Genomic DNA, 27,735 nt, shown 5'->3' with positions numbered 1-27,735 from the left:
AAAGTAGGTTTCTGGCAAGGAAGTACTCGATTAATGTGAAGAGGAGGAGAAATTGAACAAGTTGTGGGTCTGAGTTGCAGACAAACCCATAGACAGAGGAGTAGAGAAAGAAGCAATGTCGATCTGCCCATGATTCATCTTCATTGTGATCCAAAATTCCTTTCCCATCTTCCACTCCCTGGTTGTAGGCCTCATCATAGGAAACAAATGATTGAGACTTAGTAAATTGGGAGAGGAAGCATGCTAGTTGTAGGTGTGAGAAGTTGCAGGAGAGACATAAACAAAGATGGGGGAGAGAGAGAGACTAGGAGAGGTTAGGGTTTTTTCGAATTTGAGTTTCGAAAGGGAGTAGAGTAGATGGAAATTTTTTGTTTGGATTTCAATGTTTAGTGGAAAAGGTGAACAAGGCAAAACATTTCAAGTTTTTTTGGGTTTCTTTTTTTTTCTTTTTCTTTTTTAAATATGTGGAGGTTGACCTACAAGGGAAGAGAGGGCATATTAGGCATTAAAAACCACCTCAACCCGAAGTGCATGAAACCCAAAATATTTTGGGTTCAACATTGTAAATTTAAAAATGGTAAAAATGGGTTATGATTTTCATAATATTTAGATATTAGCAACCCAAAAGATAACTTTCCCTAATATATACCTCATAATGAAAAGTTAATTTCCATTTGGATAATTTCTTGTTTTCTATTTTTTAAAATCACAAAACAGTATAATAAAATCTTGATAAATTTATATTACATAAATTGATAACCTTAGTTAAATAATGTTTTTTGTCAATCCCAACTTGGGACTAACTTGCTAAATTAATAATTTGAAAAATTTATGCGAATGCATTGTAGAACAATCTATATAGTTTCATCATATAGGACCAGCTTGCTATGTAACTAAATCCATGTGGTCTATCTAGGAGTCCTTCCTAAAATGTGTTTAGTGTTGCTTATTTCTTTTTGAAATGGATGTCAACTTGGATCTCTTCTTTAATTTCTCGTAATGCTGAAAAAGGTTTCTGGTGTGGCATTATCCAATTGCAACAAAAAGTTATTGAATGTATATTTAAATAAAACAATATTAGATACATATTTTGAAAAACTTTCTTTGAGTAAATAAAAAAATACCTTAATAAATTAATAATTTATTAATTAGTCAATAGATTAATAAATTATTAATTACTTCATAAATTAATATTTATTAATTTATCAATTAATTAATATTTATTTAATTAATAGATTTTCCTTGGTCCAAAACTATTAATTTATCAAAATTTAATTGTAGTAACTTTTATATGAGATAGAATCATTCTAGGAGGCTTTACATTGATAAAGTAATGGTTTTAAAATTTATTTTAAAAAATTGAATTCTTTTTTTCTTTCACATTTTTTTTCCCTTTCCCTCGTTTTCTTTGCTTGAAACTTTCCATGGTCCATAATGAAAATGAGAAACAGCTTTGACTAAAAAAAAACTATGATCTTGTAAGTAAAAGGCATTTGGTAATGTTAATTATTTTAGAGGATGGGTTTATATGGTGGGACCAATGAAAGTTAAAAAGAGTACAAGATTGGGAATTCAGAGCACAGAGCCTTGCAGCTTCGGTTGGAAGCTTTGCTATTCCATGGCCACCTGATCACATAAGGATTGTGAAACTTGTGTTAACTTGTCAGGATTCAGGTACGTAAGGTAAAACGGGTTGTATAACCTCCTAGTTTGACAACGAACTCTGGGCCTCAACAGCAATGCAGTGCACATAGTCATCCCTACAACCAACAAAAATCCGGCCACCAATCATCACTGGTGAAGAGAATATCTCTCCCTGGAGCTCCAACCTTGCAAATTCTGTTGGTCTATGCACCCGCCCTGTGGTATCCCAGCTGATTTTAAGCAAGTGGATGCTTCCAGAGCTGGCACAAATGCAGACCAACCTGGAAAATAAAGTTGAGACGTTTAGAGAATAATTAGCTGCATAAAGTTGAGACATATATATATTTTGAGTTTCATTACCTGTCTGAAGAAAGGGAGGAATCAGATACCAGTTTCAGGTTCTCATCAACATAAGCAGCTGCAGTAATCGGATCCCCAACACTGCATTCCCAGAGTAGATCTCCACCTTCCTGGAGTTAAGAGAGTACTTCAGTAGTGACCAAGGGGCAATGGAAATTATCAAAAGAAGATTATTTTTTAGGGATTCCTGTCCCGAGGTGTTTAGTGATATATTTCAACCAGAAAATGTCTGTGTCTTTGTCATTATCTTGTCCTCCCTCTCTCCCTCCCTTCAGAATAGAGAGAGAGAGAGAGAGAGAGAGAGAGAGAGAGGGTTCTTTGACCAACTCCCATCCTCTTTGCGATTGAACACACCAAAAATAATGGTTCTTTCCCCTCTTCCTCCTACTCCCCCAAGTTTTCCCATAATTATGAGAGAACATGGGGAGGATTTTTTTTTTACTTTCTGGTAAAACTATCATCACTTTGTCAGGTGCCCCAACCTTATAACCAGAACAGAAGCCAATGGTGCAACAATATAGAACATGTTTTATGGATGAGTAGCATGCAGAGATACAATATAATGAGTTGCATACAAGAAATTCCATGGGCCAAAATTTGACCCTTAAATTTTCCTACATCTGATTTAATTTGATTCCATTAATCCACATCAGGAGTGATACAATAAGTAAATTAACGACCTTCAAGGGAATAAGTCCTCTACGTATTTTGAGTTAATGACAATGATAATATTCAAGCCTTTATATTCTGTTTATGGGAAAAGAACTTTAAAGATATACAAGAAAAGTTAGCATGTCAGACTGTTAGAATCTGTTCAGTTAAAAATTTGGGTAACCAGGCCTGCTAGGAAAGATTGTGATACGAGTGATGATATCCCTCCAACCAGATTGACTGGCTTAATGAAACTTGAAATTTTCTTTTCAAAATGCATATCCGAAACCAGATGACACAGGCATATGGTATACATGGACCTGGCAGGCAAATAAATCAAAGTCCTAGCAGAGAGTGGCAATAGTCTGAGACAATCCAATAAAAGCCTATTCAGAGAGATTAAGCCCCTCACAATGGTTCCAGCAGAAATTTAGATTCTAGGAAGCTTCATTGTTAACTTGTAAAATGTATGACATATTGTTTTTCTATTTTTCCCACATCATGTACAGTAAGTTTTTTTAGTACAAGGAAAAATAATAAAAAAATATGCATAAATGTTCAAAATATATTGGAAGTATGAAGTATAAAATAATATATAACCAATTGCATGAAATATAGTAGCATTTAAAAAGATAAACTATATCATACCAAATCTTGAATACTAGAGCGTTCAGAAGTTCAATTCAACAAAATATGAATTTAATGTATAGGTTCACTACAAAAACAAACTTTTCAAATTTTTAGATTTGATTATTTTTTCCATTTTCTAACTATGCATATGTATTGCGAATGTGTTTGTGTGTCGTCTCCAAAGTTCCAATCTTTTATGTTCGTCAATATTTCTTCCCCAAGGAAAAAAATTCAAAAAAAAAAGGGGAAAAATTAATATATTAAGTAAAAGTTTTTATTTACCAATCACCATCATTTTCAAAATTTCAAACCATTTCAATAATAATTCCTTAATATTCATTATAAGAATAAATTTACTTAATTTCCACTATGGTCTTCGACAACAAAAATGAAGCTTTTCCTATAAAGATTATTTTACCTCTCCCTCCTTTTGATGATTGATTTATAACCTCTTTATATATTTTAAAAATTAATATAATAATTCTTATAACAAAAAATAAAAGAATGAAAAATTGAAGTATATTTTTCTTCAAAATTATGAAAAATAGTTGAAGGTGTTATGTATCGTTTTAGTATTTTTGTATTATGTATTGATACATATCATGTATTGTGTATTAAATAAGATACGAATTGCAACACAAAACAATTTTTATAAAAAATAAAGTATTGTATCAATATATTGTATCGTGTATCGTAAGTTTTTTGACAACTATACTCAGAAGTGATCCAACAAGTAAAACCAATGTGGGTTATGACTGAAATAGTAGCAAAAAGGAAGCAAAATGGATTACCTAAAGAAATTCACACATAATGAAAACTGGATCTTACCAGTTCAAATGAATAAACACTTCCATTTCTTGAACATATAAGCGCCTGCATAGGAATAAATGAAACAAAACAGTTATAATATCAGTCAATAGAGAAGTTAGTCCACAACAACAGTCTATTTCAGTTTTTTATTACATGGGCAATGAAAATTGACTGATATGCATGTGTCAAATGTATACCATGTTGAGTGATAAGCATCCATTCCTATCTTCATATAATGTATAGATACTCTATCATGTAATATAAGGTACTCTTTTATATATCAAAAAAGCTGGAACAGATAAAAGAAAAATATGCAGAAAAGATACAATACTTGGAAACTTAAATACATAACAAGTACAATTCATTTACATGACAAAGCAAGTGTAAAATACTCATTACTCCACAGGACATGGACATTTATGTCTTAGATAGGCCATACTTTTTATGCATTGAAGTGATTAATGAAGTGCAAGAACGATGTTATGACATCATAAAAGCCATGAATTTTGCAATTGAATCTAAAAGAACAGGTAAATAAACTTTTATGATTGCACAATTACAAATACATACTTGTATTCTACAGTTTAGATATATTAATGTTTGACGTGTTAGTAGTTCTTTTATGTTCTGAATTCACTAGTACTTCTCTACTTTCCAGATTCTGACTTCCTTTAATGGAAATTTTCCATGCCATTTTCAGTATCAAAATAAAGATGTGATAATTAAAGCTTTTTCAATATAGAGCCCAAGTAGAGGTGGAAGATTCTTTTATGATTATAAATGAAAATTAAAGAGTTTTAGCTACATTATTGTAAACTTAAAAATACTTTTTAAACATTGATATAATAATTTTCTTAAATGAAATTAAAGTTAACTTTCCTTAAAACTACCAAGAGACGTCTAAATATGCAAGCATCTTGTATATTATGTATAATAATGTTGTGAAAGGTTAATGGTAGCCTTGAGATGTTTTGCCCAAATGAGGCAAGGTATAGGCTTTGAGGCGGAATGAGATGCAAGCCCCAACTTAAATGAATAGATAATAATATAATTCTAAAAAATTCTGAAAAATACAAATATAATAACATGAAAATTAATATTAAGAAAGCCATAAAATTCATAATAATAAAATTAATTATTTTTTATTATGAAGTTTATAAGAGTTGTATTTCTTTGATTGAAATCCATATCATTAATCAAAATATCGCTTCTTTCTAAAAATATTATTTTCTTGCAATAGATATCTTCAAAACAAAGGTGGAAGTTCTTTTCCCTTTGATGCCTGCATTGAGTTTATGGGTGATAGGATTTTAGGGCTTTCAAAGGAAGAAAATGGAAGAATGAAAAGATTTTAGGGCTTGAGAAACCTCTCAAATGACACTTTGATCCTTCCATATTAAGTATGTGTAGAGCAATGATGAAAATATAGGTTTTAATAGATATATCGGTAACTTGATTTTAGAGATATATTGGGAAATATTGGTGGGTGGATATTTTGACACAAAATATTAGTAGAGCAAAATTTGATCAAAATTCATGAAAATATTGAACAATTTACAAAAAATAATATGAGAAGTAATAATACATATATTACAATTAAGATATAAAGAAATTGATATATGAATAATATAATTTATGACATTTTATAGTAATAACAGGTGATATTTGAAAATGCATTTAATATTAAAATGATAATTTGATGACTTTGAAAATAACTTTAATACTAAAATGATAATTTATCTACTTTATAATATATGTTTAATAATTCATGATTTTTGTGCTTTATGTAACAAATTAAATGGACTTTGAAAATAAATAATTAAAATTAATGTCTTTATTAAAACTTTATTTTAATATTTTATTTTTTAAAACATATATAAAATTTAAGTGTGAAAATAAAATATATAAAATGTAGGTCTAAATATCAAGTAAAGGCATGTTTGCCTAGTGGTGCAAGGGTTGGTTTTTTAACCTAGAATACTAGGTTCGAACCACCAATGTAGCATTTTGCTCATTTGACCCACTTTTCTAGCTTTGACCTATGCTTTAACTGATCGAATATCAGTTAACGGATATAACTTTTATGATTTGGTGTCAGGATCCACCAATAACCGAAAAATCGAGGATATTAATGAAAGTAAACATCATCCAAAAAAATGTGGAGTGTTGTTCTTTAACAATTTTAGATGGCAAGATGTTGGATTTTGAACATAATGGGGCATAGTGTAAAAACCACAAAAGATTGAGAGGCTAAAGTGTATTTAACCTTATTTTTCATTATCAATAGTTTTTAATTTAGTTTATCTTTCTTTCTTTAAAAATTTAGCTCTCTCATAGCTTCATCATATAATCTTCAGCACAAATGTTACTGTCACCAGTAAGATCATCTAAGGAATATAATCATATTAGTTATTGTGGAGAAAAACTGTATTTTTCATTCATATCTTAAAAGTATGCAACCCTAAAATAATATACAACAACAAAAAGAAGGAATAAGGAAAGAATTGGAAACTATCCTATTGAACATCCCTACAAATTAGGGATTATATACACAAATATACCCAAATATATATTATAGCTATAATATACAGTTGTGAAAGATATACAATTGTGTATACAACCGTAATAATCTTCACATATAGTTGTGTACATGGCTATAACAAGCTGTAATAACTTCAACACTTCCTCTCAAGTTGGTGAATAGATATCATCCATTCCCAACTTGATAATGATCTCTTGAAACCAGGCATTGGCTAATCCCTTTGTTAAGACATCAACTAATCAACTTCTAGTGGACACATATGGTGAGCAAATTAAGCCACTGTCCTACTTAAGCCACTGTTCATCTTGGCTACTGGTGTGAATGTCTCATGATAATCTGCTCCATATGTTAACGAGCTTGGCTTTATATCTCTCAAGAGAACCACCTGCCTTGTATTTTATTGTGAACACCCACTTGCACCCTATTTGACTCTTCTCTCTTGGTAACTCAACCACATCCCAAGTCCCATTCTTTTCAAGTGCTTGCCCTCTTGGCTTGTTTCCACTCCTTACCATTTAGTGCATTAGACAAAGTCTTAGGTATGGCAATAATGTTTAGGCTAGTGAGAAAATTTCTATGAAATGATGGTAATATTTCGTAGGTCACAAAATGGGAAAGTGGATATAAAGGATGTTGAGTACATGTTCTTGTGCCTTTTCTAACTACAATGGGCAAATTTAGATCATTATTAGTATCAACAAAATTTGGAGAAATCTTAGAAGAAGATAGATTATTTACCTTTGGCAAATTTAGATCACTAGTATAAACAAAATCAGAAGAAATCTCAGGAGAAGATGGATCATTTACCTCATAGGAAGTGGTCGATTCTGACTCTTGGACCTGCACAAGTTAAGTGATGGTTGCTTTCTTCCTTGAGTAAACCAAAGTTGGCTTGTTTCTTCCCTAAAGGTGGACTTGTCGGGTCAAGAATTTGTGAGTGCTTAGACATAGACTTAGACATGGATGACTGTGATTGTGAGGGTTTAGGCATAGATGAGGTCAAATCAAGTAAGAACAAATCTTCTACATTCGTATCTTCCATGAATGATGTATCCCTTTGAAGATAAGGATGATTGGAGTAGCTTTCATATTCAACAAAGGATACATCAAAGAAGAGACATAAAATTGTCGAGTGGGTGGATGATAACATTTGTAACATTTTTGAGTAGATGAATACCTTACAAAAATGCACTTAATTGCTCTTGGATCTAGTTTCCCTTTGTTATGAGCATGGACATGGACAAAAAGAAACAACAAAAAACCTTTGGAACAAAACAGGTAGACGTTGTAAAGTTTAGGAAGTATTTTGAAAAAATTTCCATTGGACTTTTAAACCCCAAAACTCTAGATGGAAATCGATTTATAAGATTAGCAATAATAAGTACTGCTTTCCCCAATATGATTTGGAAACATTTTTCTATAACAAAAAAATTCATGTAACAGTAAGAAGATGACAATTTTTTCTTTCAGCAACCTCATTTGTTGGAGAGTACTAACGTAAGAGGATTCATGGATAATATCTTCGTTTTGAAAATAAGAAGATAGGACTTGATTGAAGTAATCATTTGCATTATCAGACCTAAACTTCTTGATTCCCACTCCAAATTGAGTTTTGACCATTTTGTGAAAATAGGGAAATAGAGTACTCACATCCAATGTTTGTTTGAGAAGAAAGACCCAAGTTATTCGAGTACAATCATACATAAATGAAATAAACCATCTAGAGCCTGAAATATTAGAAATTGTGGCAAGACCCCAAATATCACTGTGAACTAATGCAAAAGGAATTGAAACTTTTTTGTTACTTATTGAAAAAGAAGCACGACGATGCTTTGCAAGTACACAAACATCACAATGTAATTTTTTTACATCAATTCCTTTGAACAAAAAAGGAAACATAATTTTAAGAACACCAAACGATGGATGTTCAAGACAATGATGATGAATCCAAATCTTATCTTTTGTTGTGGATGAGATTTCATAAAGGAATGATAAGGGTACCTAATTCTCAGTCTTATTTTGACCAAACAGTAACTTAGGATAGTAAAGTCCGTATTTTTCTATAGCATGTCCAATTGTGTTCCTCATACCCTATTCCTAAAATACACAATGAGAGGGATAAAAAAATCACATGACAATTTAATTCTTTGGTAAGTCAATGAATGGAAACAAGATTGGTGGAAAGCTTAGGTACATATAGGACATTCTTCAAAACTATGGATTTATTCAAGTGAACTTACCCTTGACTAGCCATGGTGGCTAGAGAGCCATCAACGGTGACTATTTTCTTATTACTAGGACATGGGCTATAGGTACTAAACTTTTGTAAGGAATGAGTCATATGATCTGTAGTTCCTAAGTTGATGACCCAAGAGCCTAGGAAAGACACATCCGAGACACTAAAAGTAAGAGAAGGGGAATAATTATCTGACTGAGTGAGAGAGCAAGCACACTAGGACTCTCAATGGTTCCTAGGAGATTCTTTGGTTTTTCAATCTCTTCCTTATTAAGCTCAATATGTTCATGGCCACTAGAATTCACCATCATGTAAAGGGTTTTCATTGATTTGAGAGTTGGTGAAGTGTACTTAAGTTCTCTACTGTCCACCCTTGAAACCCCTATCTTTACTCAAAGTTTGAGGCTTTCCAACACCAGTCCCATTTGTGTCTTAGCTTCTTGCAGTAGGTACACCAAATAGTGTTTTTATTCATTGTTCTGAACAAAACTGCCATTGATACCATGTGGACAACAAACACTTAAAAAAATATTCAGCAATGAAGGTTGAAAAGAAAATATAAGGAGCCAAATTTGGCTTTGATACCATGTGGAGAAAAATTGTATTTCTCATTCATATCTTAAAAGTATACAACCCTACAATTATACACAATAGCAAAAAGAAAGAATAAGGAAAGAATTGGAAACTATCCTATTAAAGATCCCTACAAATTAGGGATTGTATACACAAATATACCCAAATATATATTAAGGTGGTAATATATGGTTGTGGAAGATATACAACTGTGTATACAACTGTAATAATTTTCACATATAGTTGTGTATACAACTGTAACAAGCTATAATTATCTTCAATAATTACTTTTATATACACCCATTGTTCTTCTCTATCCATTAAATGCAATGGTTTTTTCCTTATTTATCAATAAAAAATAAGGATTATATATGAGTTTAGTCACTATGGCAACCAACAATTCCTCTTTTCATTCTTCTCAATCTCTCCTTTTTCTCTCTATTTAAATAGTTAATTGAAAGTCAACTAAGCCCTTATTTTGCAAAATGTTTGACCTATGCGAGGACTCTTCAAAAAAAAAATTATAATCTGTACCAAAAGCCCATAAAAACATAGAACCTATTAAAGCTCATTGAATATTAAGTCTTAAACCTCCTACAAAATATATAGTCCACTAAGGCACAAAACCTATTAAACCCTTTAAATATTTATGGCTTAACCCTCAACAACCTTAAGCTTCAATTATCTTAACTAAGACTATAACCTCAAGGCTAATTCGAAGAGCCCAACCTTGAAGTGAATCACAATGCAAAAGCCTCAATAGCCTTTTAAAACATTGGCATAAAGTATCACATATGAGATTTGTATTATAAGATGCATTACATATTGGTAATATGTTAGTTGACATATAAAGTGTATCATATTGTATGTATGTATGTATGTATGCATGTGTGTGTGTGTTGTCAGGGCATCATGCATTGATATTGTTTATTGGTAATTTTGTTCTGTTTCATTCTGATATAAGATCCTTTTAAATAGTGACTTGCTCCCCATTGAAGATCCGAGGTTCCAAATTATTCAATCGGAACATCATAGATAAGTTTAAATGGTCTGGGTAAAAGCAAGTTAGCTTTTTAAACAGTATGGGTTGGATTGAAAGTTTTAATTTGAGTTTAAACGGTTTAAAAGTCATTTTGAAAATTATTGGAGTGCTTAAGCATTGGCCAAAGTGCTTACGTGCTGAAGCCAATGCTCAAGTGCTTGAATAAGCGCTCAAGGCACTTAAGTGGTGGTTAAGTTCGTTCGAGCGCTCGTTTCGAGCCTGCCAAATTCTGGAAGTTATTTATTTAGAAATTTTACTTTTTAATTTTTGGAAAAATTTCATTTTTGATACTCTAGATCTTTGACCCTACATATACCCTTCCTAAACTCGATTTAGGGTTGATGCTCTCATTTGGAAAGAACCCTAACTTGCCTTACCATTCCCAAAAGCCCTCAAGGCTTCATCGAACGAATTTTGAGTTGTTAGAAAGGTTTGCATCCCCTTAGAGGTTGAGGCGAATTCACTGGAGCACTTCAGGTGTTGCATCGTGGATGTGAATCCTGATATAGGTGTTGGAGAGTAAGTCTTAAGCAGCATCTGTCAGGTAAAATTGTGTATTATGATCTCGTATAGTGAATTTTAGATTTGAGGTCTTAAACCACGTGGTTTTTTTATCTCCACATGTTGTGTGGAGATTTTCCACATAAAATCCTATTATTCTCTCGGAGGATTAATTAAAATTGAAATATTTAACTCTTGTATTATAATTTTTAAAATTCACTCATTCATCCCCCCTTTGGGTGTTATTCTGCTGGAGCATAGGTTATATATATATATATATAGTGAATTCTAAACTTTGGAAACTCATATAGGAGAAAATAATCATATGAGAATCTAATCCTCTTAAAATTGGAAGTTTTCTTAAAACTCCTGACACCAGGTAACTTAATGTTCTTGGGATTTGCTTAAGTGGATCCTTCTTCTATCCTAGTATTCCTAGAATATTTGAAAGAGTTGGAGAAAACCAAATCTCCTCTTTCGTCTGGATATTGGACTATTTGTGCAAAATTTTCTATCCTTTGTTCTATTGCTGGAACAACATTGGTGAAATGCCATTATTCTGGAAACTCAATCTCATTCCACAAGATTCTCTTTGGACTTATAAGCTAAGTTCGATTGGAAAAGAATAGTTTCTCCCTTAGACTAATGCACAATGCTCCGGATCCTACACTTGTGGTCATGCTTTTGTAAGCAAATCTTGTTATGATGGAAACTTGATTGTTTCCTTCCTTGAACTTAAATTCATGAGTCTTAACATGGAGGACAACCGAATCAAGGATGTCGACATCTCTTAATCTTACTATGAAGTTAGGGAAACATTGGAAGTAAATAGAACCATCATTTAATCCTGCTTGAACTGCTTCAATAATAGAATCTCGGTAATCAAAATGTCTATTATCCCTTAGACACATGACAATTAAGGTTGTTAAAACTTATCCTTGCTAAGGGCTTGGTTGCCACTTGAATTATGCCGAAGTGTATGAAATTGTAGTCTTTCTTGTGTTTCTCTATGGATTTACTATCCAAGAGTCTTATCACTTGATCATCTTGCTCTAAGCTTATGGTTTGTTCAAGTGTCTTAATGATATAGTCTAAGAAAAACTTAAAGGTTCCTTTCTTGTAAATTACTTGATTAGATACCTTGGGTAAAGATTGCATCAGTAAGTTGTCGGCTCAAGATTCTCTAACAACAGTTTTAAGTCAAGTTTACACCAATTGCATGTTTCTTTTCAAGACATGTGATGTTATAGTAAGATTCCAGTTGAAAGCAGTACAATAATCCGCTAAAAGCAAGATTCTGCCGCAAAAGTCAAAAGTGTTATAGTAAAAGGTCATTTTTACTATTCACTATAATGAGTGGTTACTATTCATGCAATAAGTCAAAAGGTCAATAAAGAACCACTTATTGCTTTGATTGGTGTCAAAAGTCACACTAACAAGATTTAAAGGAAAAGGTAATCCTTGGAGGACATGATTCCTTGGAGTACATGGTTTGCTACAAACAACTAAAAGCTAATGTGACATTCCACATCGGATAGGGGGGAAAGTTCTTGGCGGTGTATAAGTATGAACTTCTTTTAATCATGTAGACGCATTTTAAGGCTGTGAGGGCCTTTTGGGTTCAGAGTGGACATTATCTACATGATTGGGTGTGGGTCGTTACAAATGGTATCAGAGTCAATCCCCAACCCTGACATGAGGGTTTGTTTAGCCCCATATAGGGTGCTTGTCTATTTGACCCCGTAATCCTGTGGAACACAATGAGGACATTGTGTCTGCATGAGGGTAGAGCCAAATGCAACATCAAAGTTCATGGTTGACAAATAGTTTTTATATTTCAAAGGTAGCAAGCATTAACACCTCACCTTTGTTCCTCATGAAAATGTTGCAATATTAACACAATCAATGCATTGGTTAACTATAATAAACATTTTTTCCTTTTGAAAAAAAAGAAAAAGAAGAAAATTTTGATCATAATGAAAATTTCCAACCACTATGGATTATTTAAAATTATATTGTGTTAGATGCAAACATGCAAATATGTATCTCAAAAGGGGTTGAAACACTGAAAAAAAAGTTTTACCTGAGAAGGAAGTGCATGAGATATGCAAGCTCCAGCAAAGATTGGACCGCCAGTTTTACCCTAAATTAAAAAAGAGAGTGGATAAGAAAAAATTGAAGTTATCCTTTGTATGTGTAGTTAATTATGGCTATGAAAATACTAATCAACATATCTTACTCATCTGGTGATTCCTCGTATTTATAAGAAAATTTGAGAGTTGAAATTAAGCATAACTTCACCATCTATCAAATAACTTTATTTATAGGATTATTAAGAAGAAAAACCATAACCTTATATTAGGATAACAAAGATACACAAGCTATCTATATCTTCAATACTCCCTCTTGAGCTAGTATATAGATATATCAATCAAGCCTAAATTGAACGAAGTACTTTCCAAGGTGGTTTTAGAAAGAGCTTTATTAAAGATATCAACTAACTCAACTTACAAGTTGTCTAGGTGGGGCCAATTGAACTTTTAAATAAAGGGAAATTCAAAATAAAAAATTATAACTTTAAATTATATTATTATAAATAATTTTTATTCCCTAAAGCCCAACACAAGTTTGATGAAAAAGATATTTCATCTTTTAAGTGTGTACATACCTGTGTTTTCTTCTTCTTTCTTCTTTTTCTTTTGTTTTTTTTTTCATATTTATGTCGTATTTGATTAGAGAGGAAACAAAGATAATTATTTCCACCAATTCTTATAAATACTATATTTGTTTTATCGTGAATTTCATTTTACATTATAAATTATATTACAATACATATTTTATAAAAGTTTGGTTTATGCTTAATAGTCTAGCCCCTTAAAAAAGGAAATTTCTAGATTTGTGTCAAACTCAATAAGTAAATTCCATGGGCTTTAATTTTAGGCTAGATGCTAGAAAAAAAAAATTAATTAATTAATAATAGTAATAATTTTTTTTATATATAATAGAATGTATTAATTAGCACAAATAGCACACAAAAGTACATAGGTCCCATCTCCTTAGAATGCAATTGTTGTTTTAGTTTTTAAAAGAGAGAGAAATAATTAATAGAGAAGTATGTAAATAAATAAATCAGTATTTAGGCGAATCTAGAATCCATAAATCTTAAATCTAGAATTATTTTAATGAAGATTTGAGAAAAAGATATTAACCCTAGGATGAAAGTTTGGATATGGTGGAAATATCCTGTGGGTCTATGCATTTTACTTTTTAAAGAGTTAAAAAAGGGGTTGAAATGGTAAGATCAAATCTCATGCCCATTGATGTCTTCTTATGGGTGAATCCATAGGGCACTACATGTGGAGACTATAGGACTATTGTGGTGAACATTGCGAAGAGTGCAATGTGGTTATATGCTAAATGTGGTTATGAGAATTTTTGTAGCGTGTATTGAGATTGGAAAATAATAGGATGTTTGGAAGTAGTAGGTATTGTTTTAAAGGATTGTAGGTTGCAAAGGTGTTTTTGGTGTGGTATTAAACATAGGGGAATTTGGTATGGGCATCCTATGCAATATCTGTACATAATAAGTTTTCTTTTATAAGATTGCACCTTCGTTGTATTGAAGAATTAATCATAATAAAAAGTTAAATAAATTTTAGATGGTTGGATGCTAGAAAAAAAAGTAGGCTAAAATTCCTTAGGGAAGAAATTTGGACGATTCTCTAAGAAAATAAAGTCAAGTCAACCTAAGTAATGGAAATTGAATATTTCCCTAGATGAATTAATTCATCTAATTTTGACATAGGGTTAAATAATAAATAAATATATACTAAAGAGTATAATGATTATTAAACAAATGATTAATAGGAAAATTCTGCAACTTTGTTTCTTTGGGATTATCCAACTTATATAAGAGAATTATGTGAATATATATTTTTTTGTCATAAATTATCAATTATATTTTTTGTAAATTCTGAAAAATATTTAAATAAGTTTAAAATTTTGAAATTGGGAATCACTTTTTTATTTGACTGTATTTTGACTTACATGGGCATTCTGGTTATCTGTTTTCAGTCAACAAGGGAATGTTGATTTTTGTTACCTTTGGTGTGGGTAATGATGATCTAAAAACCTAGTTTGTAGGGAATGGTATACTATTAGATTGGTTTTAGTTTCGCCCACTAACATATAAGGAATACTAAGCCACTTTTGTAAATCCCACTATGATGAATAATACTTCTGTTAACAATTAATTTTTTTTAATATATGCAAGTTTATTGAAATATTTAGTTTGAGACTATTTTGATAATAGCAAATGTAATACAAGTTTATTTTGTATGTTTGTACTCGTGTTACAAACAAACATTCCCTATTTCATTTTTGAAAAATAAACTTACTTGTGTTGTATGTTTGTACTCGTGTTACAAACAAACATTCCCTATTTCATTTTTGAAAAATAAACTTACTTGATCACTACCCTTTAATGGGCTTTCGAACTCACTCTTATTAAATATTTTCAAGTAAACTTGATTATAGGTAGGAAGAGGTCAAGAAATTCCTTTATTTCTTTAGCTATGTGTTGAAGATTGTTATAGTTGTAATATGCAGCTAAAGAAGATATATAGCTGTAATATACAGCTATGTAAGTTATATAACTGTATATATATAGCGGTGTGTATATTTGTGCATATAATCCTTGATTTGAAGGGATTCTTCCTTATTCTTTCTTTTTTGTTGTTGTATATATATTTCTTTGGTTGTATGCTTTCAATAAATGAATTAGAAATATAATTTTTCTCCACATGGTATCAAGGCAAAATTAGGCTCCTTAGGGTTTCTAATTTTTTCAAACTCCATCGCCGATTTTCCAGTTATTTTTGGGTTTTTTTTTTTTTTTTTTTCAAAAACCCGGAGAAATCTGCCATTTTAGCATAACTGCTCTATTTTTTAATATGAAAACAGTGCAAAAAGTATTCCACTTATGTTCTATTTCCCTGTTGTGGCTTGCATTGTTGCAATCCTTCCTCAACCTTTTATTTGATTTCTTTGACTTCTGTCCAAGTCTGAGGTTTTGGAATCTACCAATGAGCAAGTCTATAATCCAGTAGTAACAAATGGAGTCATCAACATTGTAGTAGGAGAGCTGCAGAATATTTAACCAGGTTTATGTTTCAATGGCAAAAATTATTTGAAGCGGTCTCAATTTGTTCAAACCTTCTTGAAAGAGAAGGATAAACCGACTTGGGATGGGACCGAAATCAGATGATTCGAAGTTCATTGCATGGGATGAAGACTATGTTTATGTCCTAATTATGAAATTCGTTGATGCCAAAAGTCAGTGATACTTGCATGTGTTTAACAACAACAAAGGATATTTGGGAGTCTTGCAAGCAGACCTATTCCAAAGTCCAAAATGTTTAACAAATCAATGAGATTAAGACAAAGACTCCATCTACCAAGAAAGGTAATCGTTTGATTACTGAATTGTTAGGATAGAACCCTTAAAAGCATGACATGATATAATAAATTTGGAATTCATTATTTATTTAATGATATTTCAGTTTCACTTTTATCTATCCTTATTCCATGTATTATACTTTATGAGCATTCTTGTTCATATCTTTTGCATTGTACGTGACTTAGGTGCATTAGGAGTTGCACAGAAGATTTAAGTCATAAGTTTCTTGAAAATAGATGACTTGTTCACAGTCGGTTCATGAGCCTAAGCAACCCATTAGAGAGTGTAGTGCACCACCTCCTAATTGGAGGGATGACTGGTCTTGGCTATTGAGATGAGTTTCCTATGGTGAGTGCACTAGTGTGTATGGTTGCACATTGGATAGGACCTATGGTAATTTATGACTTAAGGCGCTATCAAGTAGTCATAACTCCACCAAGTTGCTTCATTGTGTTGTCTCTCAACCTTGAGAGAATATTAAGCTTGTGTTGAAATTAACAGTGGCTTTGACCTATGGGTGAGAGCGTAAGCTGATCATATATTCCCTATGGATTAGGTTATTGTTGATGGAAGCCAGTAGCAATAGATATTCTCAATAGAGGCACCATGATATATCTTAGGATTGAGATAGTGTGTCCTCTTAGGTGATCCTAAGGAGGTGTGTTTATGGAAACTATGACTATAGTAGTTTCTTCAGTGGAACTTGACATAAGCTCTTTGAGAGCTAAGATGTGTCAATTAAATACATAATAAGAGGATCTATAACTCAAGGATGGTAGAGGTAGTCTTGAAAAGCTGATAGCTTTCACTTTGTTAGACTATGGACACCAGTTCATAGAAAGACTGAACACAATGGATAGCAAGTCACGGACCCGAGCACATAGTGTCTCGTTGTTATTTACATAGGATACCGGAGTTCACTTGATTCTCTATAATGGGATATTGAATTATGAAGGAGCCAGTACTCCTATGGGTCCTAGTGGTCCCCGCTTAAAGCTCATATACCTTATTGGCATGGATTATGAGGGTCGTATTAGTTGGAGGTTCACTTTTGTGCATAAGGGTGCTTTGGTAATTACACAAGGTTGTATAAGGATATGTAAACAAGGTCTTTGAATTGGACTAATCGATTAATTAGTAGGCTCTATTGGGTTAATTAATCAATTATGACCCATTTTGGACTAGATTAAATGACCCAAGCCCATGTGGGCTCAAGTCACTTAAGCCCAATTAGGAACCCTATAAATACCCCCTAGGGATTAGGGTTTCCATAACTTTTGTTTTCCATCATCCAGAGAGAAAGAGAGTCATAGTCTGAACCCTCCTTTCCTCCCCACCGGAAGTATGCCAAGATCAAGGTTCAATTCATCGGGCAAAAGACTTCGGGTTTACAAGACTTCTACGATTTCGATCTTCATATTCACCATGTGGATTTGATTCGGGAACATTTGAATCTTAGATATGGTTTTCGTTAACACTTTCTGAATCCTTTTAAAGTATAAAAATGCTATTTTTCCGTTGTGCATAGGATTTAGAAAAAGCTTAGGATAGTTGTGCATGTTATTAACTTGATCCGGGCTTGGAAAACGGAGAGATCCCGGTTTTTCCCATCATGAATATGTTCCGATTTTACAAAACTTATGGCAAGAGTTGAATCACTCAATCACCATTTATTTTCTTCTTAACAACCTTCTTTACCACTGTTATGGCTCTTTGTTTTGTTGTCCACTATGTCAAAGATCTTATAAAATCTAACCTTAAACACTAAGTAACCACCTTCTAGTGATTGTCAAAAGCTTCAACCCTCATTTAGACTTGATACACGAAACTATTTTATATGATCTCAACATGCACAAACGTTCTTAAAGGGAAAAGGAAAGTTCAATCACTTGATTGGACTAATGTCGAGTGAAGATGACATTAAATTTGTTACCTTGGATGAGGACTCAATGGTCACGTCTTGATTATGGAACATAATGCAACCCAAAATCAATAGAGTGTGTATGTTCTTGACCAAGGAAAAAAAAAGTAAGAGTTAATGAAACCGACCTATTCGAAAGTCCAAAATGTTAAATTTACGAGGTAAAGGCCAAGATTCACTCTACAAAGCAAGGCATTTTATTTGATATTGAGTACTATAATGTTATTAAACGATTGTGATTAGAAACAAACTATTACCAAAATCTTAGAATAAGAATAGTGAGGATGTTGCTTTGTTTCTTAAGTTTATTGAAAGAGAGAATATTTGAATTCCTTGTTAGAGTTAACATGGAATACAATCAAGTGTGTATTCAAGTACTTGGGAAGGAATCATGAACATGCTTGAATGAGGTATTCTCAGTCATAAGAGTTGAAGAAGGGAGGAGTCTAATTCCGAGAACAAATTCTTATAGAGGAGAGGTATCCAAGTGGCCAAGTAACAAGGTCAACCCTTCATGAGGCAGCCCTTTACATTGAAGGGTTGTTTTGGCTATGATTAGTCCAATCCCTAGAACAAATTCTTATAGAGGAGAGGTATCTAGGTGACTAAGTAACAGAAGGGGTGAGGGGAAGAACAAATATTTATATAAGAGGGAGTAAAAAAAGGCACAAATCAACTACGTAGCTTTGTGGTAACTAAGGTTCCCTTGTAAATCAAAGGGGAAAGGATCAAAACATCATGAATGAAGATTTCCTTTTTTCCAAGTTCAAGGGGAGCATTTGCTCTTCCTAGACCTTATATGGCTCTGCCCCTTTGTAAGAATGGTCGAAACTGGAACTAACAACAATCTAAATAGCAAGGAGGCTAAAGAAATATGACATTTTTGGAGGAGAAACCCAATGGTGAGAATTCTAATCGCTCGACATTTGAGAGACTCAAAAAAGGAAGATTTCAAAGTTTCCTCACCTCTTTAGATAAGACCAACGCATCATGCTCCTTAGTCAAATAAGGTAATAACTAGCTCTTTTAGTGCCTCCAAAAATTGTTGCCATGGAAATTGGGTTAGATTGAGGTGCTAGAGATCACATGACTGACAACTCTCATCATTTCTCATCTTACAACCCATGTCCTATTAAAAAAAAAAGTTGATTGTTGTTTAGCTAATGTGGCCGGGACAAAGGACTAGTCCTTACCACGACTCTTTCCTTAATATCTGTACTATATATTCCTATACTCCCTACAAATCTCTAGTCAATCCCTTAAGTTATCAAAGATCCAAATTGTAACATTGTGTTTTGCAAAGTAGTTTCTAATAAAAAAATATAAAAATTAAATAAAAAATGAAAAGTAACATTTTTCTCATCTCATTGTGTTTTCCAAGACCTTAATATAGTGATGATGATTGGTCATACTATAGAATAAGAAAGACTCGATTATCTTGATATTAGGAGTGATAATGGCAATACTCGTAGAACTTTATCTCATTTTTCAAGTTTTCCATAAAAAATAAAAAAATAAAATTGAATCTGGCTACATCATTTATATTTAGAGCATTTGCCTTTCCTTTGTTAAAAACTATGCTTCCTTCATTATTTCAAAATTTATTAATAACTTTCATTATGAAATTTGTCAGCTAACCAAACATCATCGTGTTCCTTTTCCTTTGAACAACAATAGATCATCTTATCCTTTTACATTAATTCATACTAATGTTTTTGAACCCTCTTGCATTCTAAATATCAATAAAGCTCATTGGTTTGTTTCCTTGATTTATGATTGTTCTAGTCTCACTTGGTTATGCCTTTTAAAAAACAAATTTAATGTTAGTTCTATTTGCTCTCCTTTTCATAAGATGATCAATATGCAATTTGATGTTCAAATAAAGAATATCAAATATGACAAAGGGAAAAAATACTTTAATCAAACCCTATCCTCTTACATAGATAGAGAAGGAATGATGATTGATCATACTACATAATAGGAAAGACCCAATTAACTTGATGTTTGGAGTGACAATGGCAATAGTCACATACCTTTATCTTATCTTTCAAGTTTTCCATTAAAAAAAATAATAAATAAAAAAATCAAATTTGGCTACATCATTTACATTTAGGACATTTGCCTTTTCTTTGTTAAAAACTATGTTTCCTTTATTATTTTAAAATTTGTATCTTAACAATTTTTATTATGAAATTTGTCACTTAACCAAACATCATCATATTGCTTTTCCTTTAAACAACAATAGATCATCTTAGCCTTTTACATTAATTCATACTAATGTTTTGAAACCCTCTCGCATTCCAAATATCAGTGAAGCTCGTTAGTTTGTTTCTTTTATTTATGATTGTTCTAGTGTCACTTGGTTATGCCTTTTAAAAAACAAATTTGATGCTAGTTCTATTTGCTCTCCTTTTATTAAGATGGTTTATATCCAATTTGATGTTCAAATAAAGAACATCAAATATGACAAAGGAAAAAAAATACTTTAATCAAACCATATCCTCTTACCTAGATAGAGAAAGAATAAAACACAACTCATCATGTCAAGATACTCATCAAAATAGAGTTTCCAAAAGAAAAAATTGTCACCTTCTTGAGGTATCACATGCCTTGTTATTTAAGCAGTTGCATTAACTGCTACTTAATCAATTGTTACTTTTGGAAGTGTTGGGAAATAAAGCCCAAACAAATATTCATTGACTTCTTTCCTGATTTTCATAGATTTAGCAAAATCCTATCTAATGTATTTGGACATGTCTCCTTTGTCTAGATTGATGCTCAAAGTAGTGAACTTGATCCTCAAGCTCTTAAATGCGTCTTTATTGGTTATTCACCAACAAAGAAGGGGTACAAATGTTATTACCCTACTTCCACGAAATTTTTCATTTTGATGGAAGCTACTTTTGTTGAAACCAGCCTTCTTCACTAATCCTCATCTTTAGGGGGAGTCTCTATCATTAAATAGATATGAGGCTGACTTGAGTTTCCCCAATCTACCATTCGCCCCCTTCCATAGTTATCGGATGTACTCATACAAGGGCCAACACTTCTAAACCTGAGGATAAGGATGAGGATGAGAGGAAAGGTAGCATTATTGTTGTTCCACTACGAGTCTACTCAAGGAGAAAATTGTGGAATCTTGTTATAGTGCAAAAGCAAGAATCCAAATCCATGATAGTTACTGAATCTAACCTTAGCCATTCTTCTTTGTCACCAATGTTTAAAGACCCAAATTTTCTAAAAGCTCTTAGGGAAGGAGTTAAAAATGCACCCAACACCTTCTATCTAATTTTATATCTTTTGATAGATTATCCTCATAACACAAAGGCTTCATTACCCAATTAGATCTTCTTGAAATTCCATCAACTGTTCAAGAGGCACTTAAGAATGTGAATTGGAGAAAAGCTATGAGAAAGGAGACGAGTGCTCTTTGAAAAAACAAGATATGGGCAACTATTGAATTACCTAAAGGGAATAAACCAATGGGATGTAAATGGGTGTATACTGTAAAATATAAGGTAAATGGAACCTTGGAGAGATACAAAGCTAGACTTATAGTTAAAGGCTACACTCGGGCATATAAAGTGGACCATTAAGAAATCTTTGCTCTAATAGCAAAGATGAGAAGAAGATATCTTGGTTTGGAAAGAAGGTAGGAAGTGACCTTTCAGTGTAAAGTCGTACCACAATTTTTTGAGTGTTAAATCTAGAATGGAGTTCCCAACTTAGGAAAAATGGGGCTCTAACACTCCTTTGATATCTTGTTTCACTTGGGAAGTAGTTTAGGGGAAGATTTTAACTATTGACATGTTAATGAAGATGGGGTAGTCGACAATTAATAGATGTAGTCTTTGCAAAGAGAGAAGAATATATCTTGATTCACTGTAAGAGGACAATGGTTATAAATGTTTCTCCTAGAAATCTTTTGCTCTCAAATGGGTATTTCCAGCAACTTTGAGAAACTTGCTTCCTAAGAGGAAGTTTAAGGGACTAATAAGAAGAGACACCATGTTTGGTGAGTGGCTCCCCTACATTTGGAAAGAGCGCAACTGCTAAATCTTTAATAATGAAAAGCTCACAAATAAATGTTAAAGGCAAACCTTATTAGAGCCCTCTTGGAATGGACAAGCGCTTCTCTAGGTTTGAGAATTTTGCCAATACTTGATTTCCTAGATAGTCTTAGCTGCAAGTAGTTGTGGTTGTTTTGGCTATTTTGGTTGTATGCTCCTAGTTTTTCTTTGTTTCTTTTTTCTTTTCTTTTTTTAGCGCTCTTATAAGATTTGCATTGTTTGCTTATAATAAATAAATAAATCTTTGCTCTGATAGCAAAGATGAATACTATACAAGTATTATTGTCATTAATAGCTAATCTTTGCTGGTCTTTGTAGCAATTTGATGTTAAGAATGTCTTCTTGCATGATGGATGAGGCGAAAAGGTCTACCTGGAAACACTTCCAAGGTCCAATGATGGATCCAAGGCTCAATGATGGATCCAAGGCTAATGAAGTGTAGAGACTACAAAAGACATTATACAGCCTAAGTCTAATAAAGTATGGAGACCACAAAAGACATTATATGGCTTAAAACAATCTCATAGAGCACGGTTTGCAAGATTTACTAAATTTATAGGCAATTGCAAGTTTCAACAGAACAAAGGGGGATCATACTCTCTTTATCAAATAATCAACAACTAGTAAAATCACAACCTTACTTATTAAGTTGTGTGGAGCCTAATTATATTATACACTCTTCCCCATGACAATTTTGGGGGGGGGGGGGGGGCGGGGGGGTTGTTTCATGGTAGGCTAATTTTTGCTTACCTTAATTTTTAAGGGGTATATTGCATATTTCCTGTTTGATTTTCCTTGATTTTAAGGTAGAGAATTTTTAGGAAGTAGTCCACTTCCTTAATGTAATTTAGTTTCTTAATTTTGTAGTATTGTACATTATAAATACAATATCATTTTGTTAGAAATGCAAGGAATAAAATCATTCTTTTCCACATATCTACACTTGACTTCTAAATTGTAATAAACTATTATTGACTATTTTTTACTTCTCCATGAAACCAAAGTTTTAAAAACTTTCACTTAGTATACAAATGAGACAACGGATTAACTAGATTAAACATGAGCTAAAATATGAGAAATGTTCTTTAGGAGACTTCCCACAATCCTTGATGTTTAGTGGAGATTAGATAGGCTCACAAGTATATGGTTTTGTTGGATGAATTTGGTTGTAATTCCTTTATTTCTAGTTTGATTTTAAAAAAATAGTTGATTCTTCTTGTACCTTTTGTTTCCTTTGTAATACACTAGGAATTTTGTTTCTTATTCAAGAAAGATTAAAATAAATCTAGCAACAAAGTAGCATGCTAGATTCATACCTTCCAAACAATAGATCCACTAGAATCAAATGCAAGAACATGCCCATCCACCAAGCAACAAATGACTGAACAAAAAGAAAAAGAAAATAAATAAATAAACCAATGAAAGGAAAAACACGCATTCGCATATGTGCGCTTTCACACACACACACACACACACACCCCAATATGCTAACATAAGAAATTGACTTCAAATACATAGATAACAAAGTGTGCAATACATAAGCATATGCAGTGTGTGTGTGTGTTTGTATATGCACACAGAAATGGAACTAGAAATTTAGTCTAGAGGAGGCACCCTTCACAATTTTTATTTTTTATTTTTTATTTTTTTTATTAGAAACAAAGAAATTTATATTAATAGTAGAAAATATACAAGAGAAGGATGAGAGGTTGTTCCCTCAAAACACAGAAACTGATCAAAGTAAGAATACACCCCTTTAAAGAAAACTATAAACAAAGATAATCCCCAACTAACTCAAATTTTTGAATCACAAACTGCAGTCTAGTTAAGTTGTAAATCCCATAACATTCCTTCCAATCTCCCCTTATCCTTAAAAATCCTAACGTTTCTTTCTTCCCACACAATCCACAACAAAGTAAGGCAAGCGATTTGTCAAAGTATCTTGCCTCTAATTGAATTCCCCAAACCTTTAAATGCAATAATCATCATGTCCTCAATGCTCCTTGGTGGAACCCAATCCAACCCAGCTAGATTGAAGAGCTTATGCCAAAGCCCAATAATTAAAGAGCAATGAAGAAAAAGGTGATAAATCGATTCTCCATTTCCTTTCACAATATTAATAACATAAAAAAATTAAAATGAATGAAAAACATGATAATTTAAAATTAATTCATGATACTTTTATTCAATAATTTATCAGTATTGTCTACAAGATTTTATATTTAAATTGTCACATTATCAAAGTTATTAAGTATGTTTTTCTTTATATGTATACATGTATAAAGAAAAATACATTTAATGATTGATTGATTTTTATTGATTGACTTTTATTTGATTGTATATTAATTTTAAGAAATTTAGTAATTTCATTAGGAAATATAGTATTAGATTTTATTTTTTTAATAATACTATCTAAAAGGCTAATAAAGAGGGGTAAATGTAAATAATAAGAAGAAATTTCATTTTTTTTTTTATAAAAAAAAGGAACAAAAAAGTAACTTCTTATTTGAAAAAAAAAAAAAACGAAAGTGTTTGAAACCTTTGAGTTGCATAGTGAAGTTTTTGTTTGATTGAAAAAGACTGATATATGGAGTTGTGAAGTTTTGTTAAACAATTTAATGTGAGAAAGGCTTTGCTAAAAGAGTTATACCTCGATGAAGCACTCATGCTAGGGGAGAGAAAAGAACCCTAGCTAAGAAAAAGAGAGGTTAGAAGTAGGTACATGGAAAATGTTGATGATGATAATTGTGTATATGTCTATTATAACCAAGGGACCTTTCATAGTAAAGTACTTCACTCTCCATGGGGACCCAAATCTCAAGGTGTTAACTAATATCGAGTAATCAAGGTTATTCAACCAACAATAGGAATTGAACCAAGGGCTCCGCGCCTCACCACACATCCTAGTACTCACCCTAACTAATTGGACACCTTGATAGGCCATTGATGATGATGATAACAATATACATGCTATTTTTGTGATTACTATTACTACTACCACTATTATTATTATTACTACTACTGCTATTACTATTATTATTATTATCATCATCATCATTATTATCAATAGCGTAGCCTAAACATTAGGAGAGAGAAGATGTCAGCTAAGGTTTCTCCGTGGTTATATTTTGATGATTACAAAACGAGGTTAATTGATCTTCTGTGTTTTTAAGTTCTTTGATTTTAGTTTTTAAAAAAATCCATCCAATAAACAGCAATATAAAGATCAATCAAAGTAATCATGAGAACATCCAGATATTGAAATCCTTTAGGATGCATTTTTATAAGGTTGATTGGTGCACTCAGATCATACTGTATTGCATCTATTTTAAAGCACCTTAACAAATCTAAAAACAAACTTAAATTGATTTTATGGTTTATAAATTAAATGAAAATTATTTAAAGAGAAATCTAAGTTTAAACTAGTTAAGGATATCTTCATAAAGGTTTTTCAAAATAGTAGGGAGTTCATATAGCCTGATTACACCCTTTATTTTGAGTCAAATTTGAAAAACTTGCAAAATTGAAAGACATGAGGGAACCGCTCGACCACTTAAGTCGATCAATCGAGTTGGTTTAAAGGTGTTTAGTAATGCTAAGTGAATACCACCAATTGAGCTAGGAAGCTTGACCAGTCAAGGCACTAATCGACCGACCAATATCTCAACCAGCTGAGGTTGTCTCTTTCCCAACTATTACCTGTTGCATCCTATCCAACAACGACTAGTTAACCAACTGACTTGGCAATCAACTAATCAAGCTCTAAAATGTGCTTAACGACTATTTTGTTTGGAACTCAAATATAAGAACTCTAAACCCCATTTATTACCAAGAAAGCAACCTGATTTAACTGTTCATTGAATCCAAGAGCTATTTCACTCATCTTTTGAGTGCTTTGATCCAGAATTTGCATGCCCCTAGTGCACCTACTTCAATTCTAGCTTCCTATTGCAATTGTTGAGACAAAATTTATTGCTAGGATACTATTCATTTACTTTCTTTAATTGTAAACCATGAGATGAGGTATCTATTAGGAGTTAAAGTATTGAAGGCCCCTTGGAACAAAAAATCCAAGAGTAAAGAAATTAAAGCTTAATTTGAAGCCTTATTGATAAAAAAAAAAAAAAAAAAAAAGCTTGGTTTGAAGCCTTGAAGTTAGTGGGACCCTCAGCTTGGATTTGAGCTTGAGGAGAGTGGATATAGGTTGAAATTACACTGAACCACTATAACACTTGATTGTATTTCTCTCCCATATCGTTATTTACTTTTTATTGTCCATATTATTGCTTCAATTCTCATTTGTATTCATAATAGTTAAAGTTTGTTAAAATTGACCAACATCCAATTAGAACCTAGGTTGGATTAGCTGAAGTCTTAACATAAAAAGGTCTACTTAAATAGGATGATGATATTATTATTCTCGTAGGCTTTATGAGGAATTTATACCTGGATTAAGCACATAAGGTATTTTTATAGTTGGTTAGGTTTACTTTGTATTTTGGAGGTTACTACTTACCTTTTGTTTAGTTTTTCTAGAGGATTCCTCATCCATCTTGTACCTTTTGATGCCAAACATAATTTATAACATAGTGATTGTTTTAAAGTCTACATGCATCACATGAGTAGTGCTACTAATAGAATAATCAGAATGTCATTGTTGTCGTCGTCATTGTTGTTTTTGTTATTATTATTATTATTATTATTATTTTGCACGCTACATATGTGGGGTGAGCATAGAACATAGTGATTGTTTTAAAATCTACATGCATCACATAAATAGTGCTACTTAATAGTATCATTATGATCATGATTATGATTATTATTATAATTATTATGATTATCATTATTATTATCATATGATTACCATTATTATTGTTATTATTATTGTAGGCTTATTGAGGGAGCTATACTCCAACGAAGCACTCGAGAAGAAAGCCTAACAAAGAAATAGGTTAGAGGTAGATTAGTTGGTCAAGCAACCTAGGTAGGATAGAAGAAAGCCTAGCTAACAAAAGAAGTTACCACCTATGAATGTAGGTAATATGTGCAAACACAGAGATATATATTAAATAATAATAAACACTATTTGAAATAACTTCAATGAAAGTTCTTATTTTTTGTTACTTTTTAAATTGTTTAAATAGAAAATGTGTACACCATGTAAAATCTTAAATTTAGCTTATTGGACATAGTTTATTTATTTTTCTATTTTTTTTCCTTGGTGGAAATAGGTCTTTTAAGCAAAGGAGTAAGGGGCATGAGAACTTGCTGGCCCGAAGGTGGCTCTAACATTCTGT

At 32.1% G+C, this 27,735-nt stretch overlaps 1 protein-coding gene across 11 annotated transcripts in view; it reads right to left on the bottom strand.

The window, feature by feature from the left end:
- Positions 1-1,459: 1,459 nt before the first annotated feature.
- Positions 1,460-27,735, bottom strand: part of LOC100244930 (putative acyl-activating enzyme 19) — a 122,620-nt gene continuing 96,344 nt past the window's right edge. For 4 of the 11 annotated variants that reach the window (XM_002265335.4, XM_059742996.1, XM_010663004.3 and 1 more), the window contains 5 exons: positions 23,755-23,819; positions 13,073-13,132; positions 4,114-4,158; positions 2,005-2,114; positions 1,460-1,925 (listed from right to left, as the gene is read on the bottom strand). In XM_002265335.4, the coding sequence (XP_002265371.1) occupies positions 1,706-1,925; positions 2,005-2,114; positions 4,114-4,158; positions 13,073-13,132; positions 23,755-23,819 (500 nt within the window). In that variant the 3' untranslated portion in view covers positions 1,460-1,705. Of the gene's footprint in view, positions 1,926-2,004; positions 2,115-4,113; positions 4,159-13,072; positions 13,133-23,754; positions 23,820-27,735 lie in introns of those variants that run through there. The other 7 variants (XM_059742997.1, XM_019225683.2, XM_010663003.3 and 4 more) reach the window with 6 other exon arrangements.

This window comes from Vitis vinifera, chromosome 15 (assembly GCF_030704535.1).
Source record: "Vitis vinifera cultivar Pinot Noir 40024 chromosome 15, ASM3070453v1".
In the NCBI taxonomy this organism is placed as follows: Eukaryota; Viridiplantae; Streptophyta; class Magnoliopsida; order Vitales; family Vitaceae; genus Vitis; species Vitis vinifera.
Note: the sequence above shows the minus strand (reverse complement) of the source record. Positions and strands in the feature narration are given on the sequence as shown.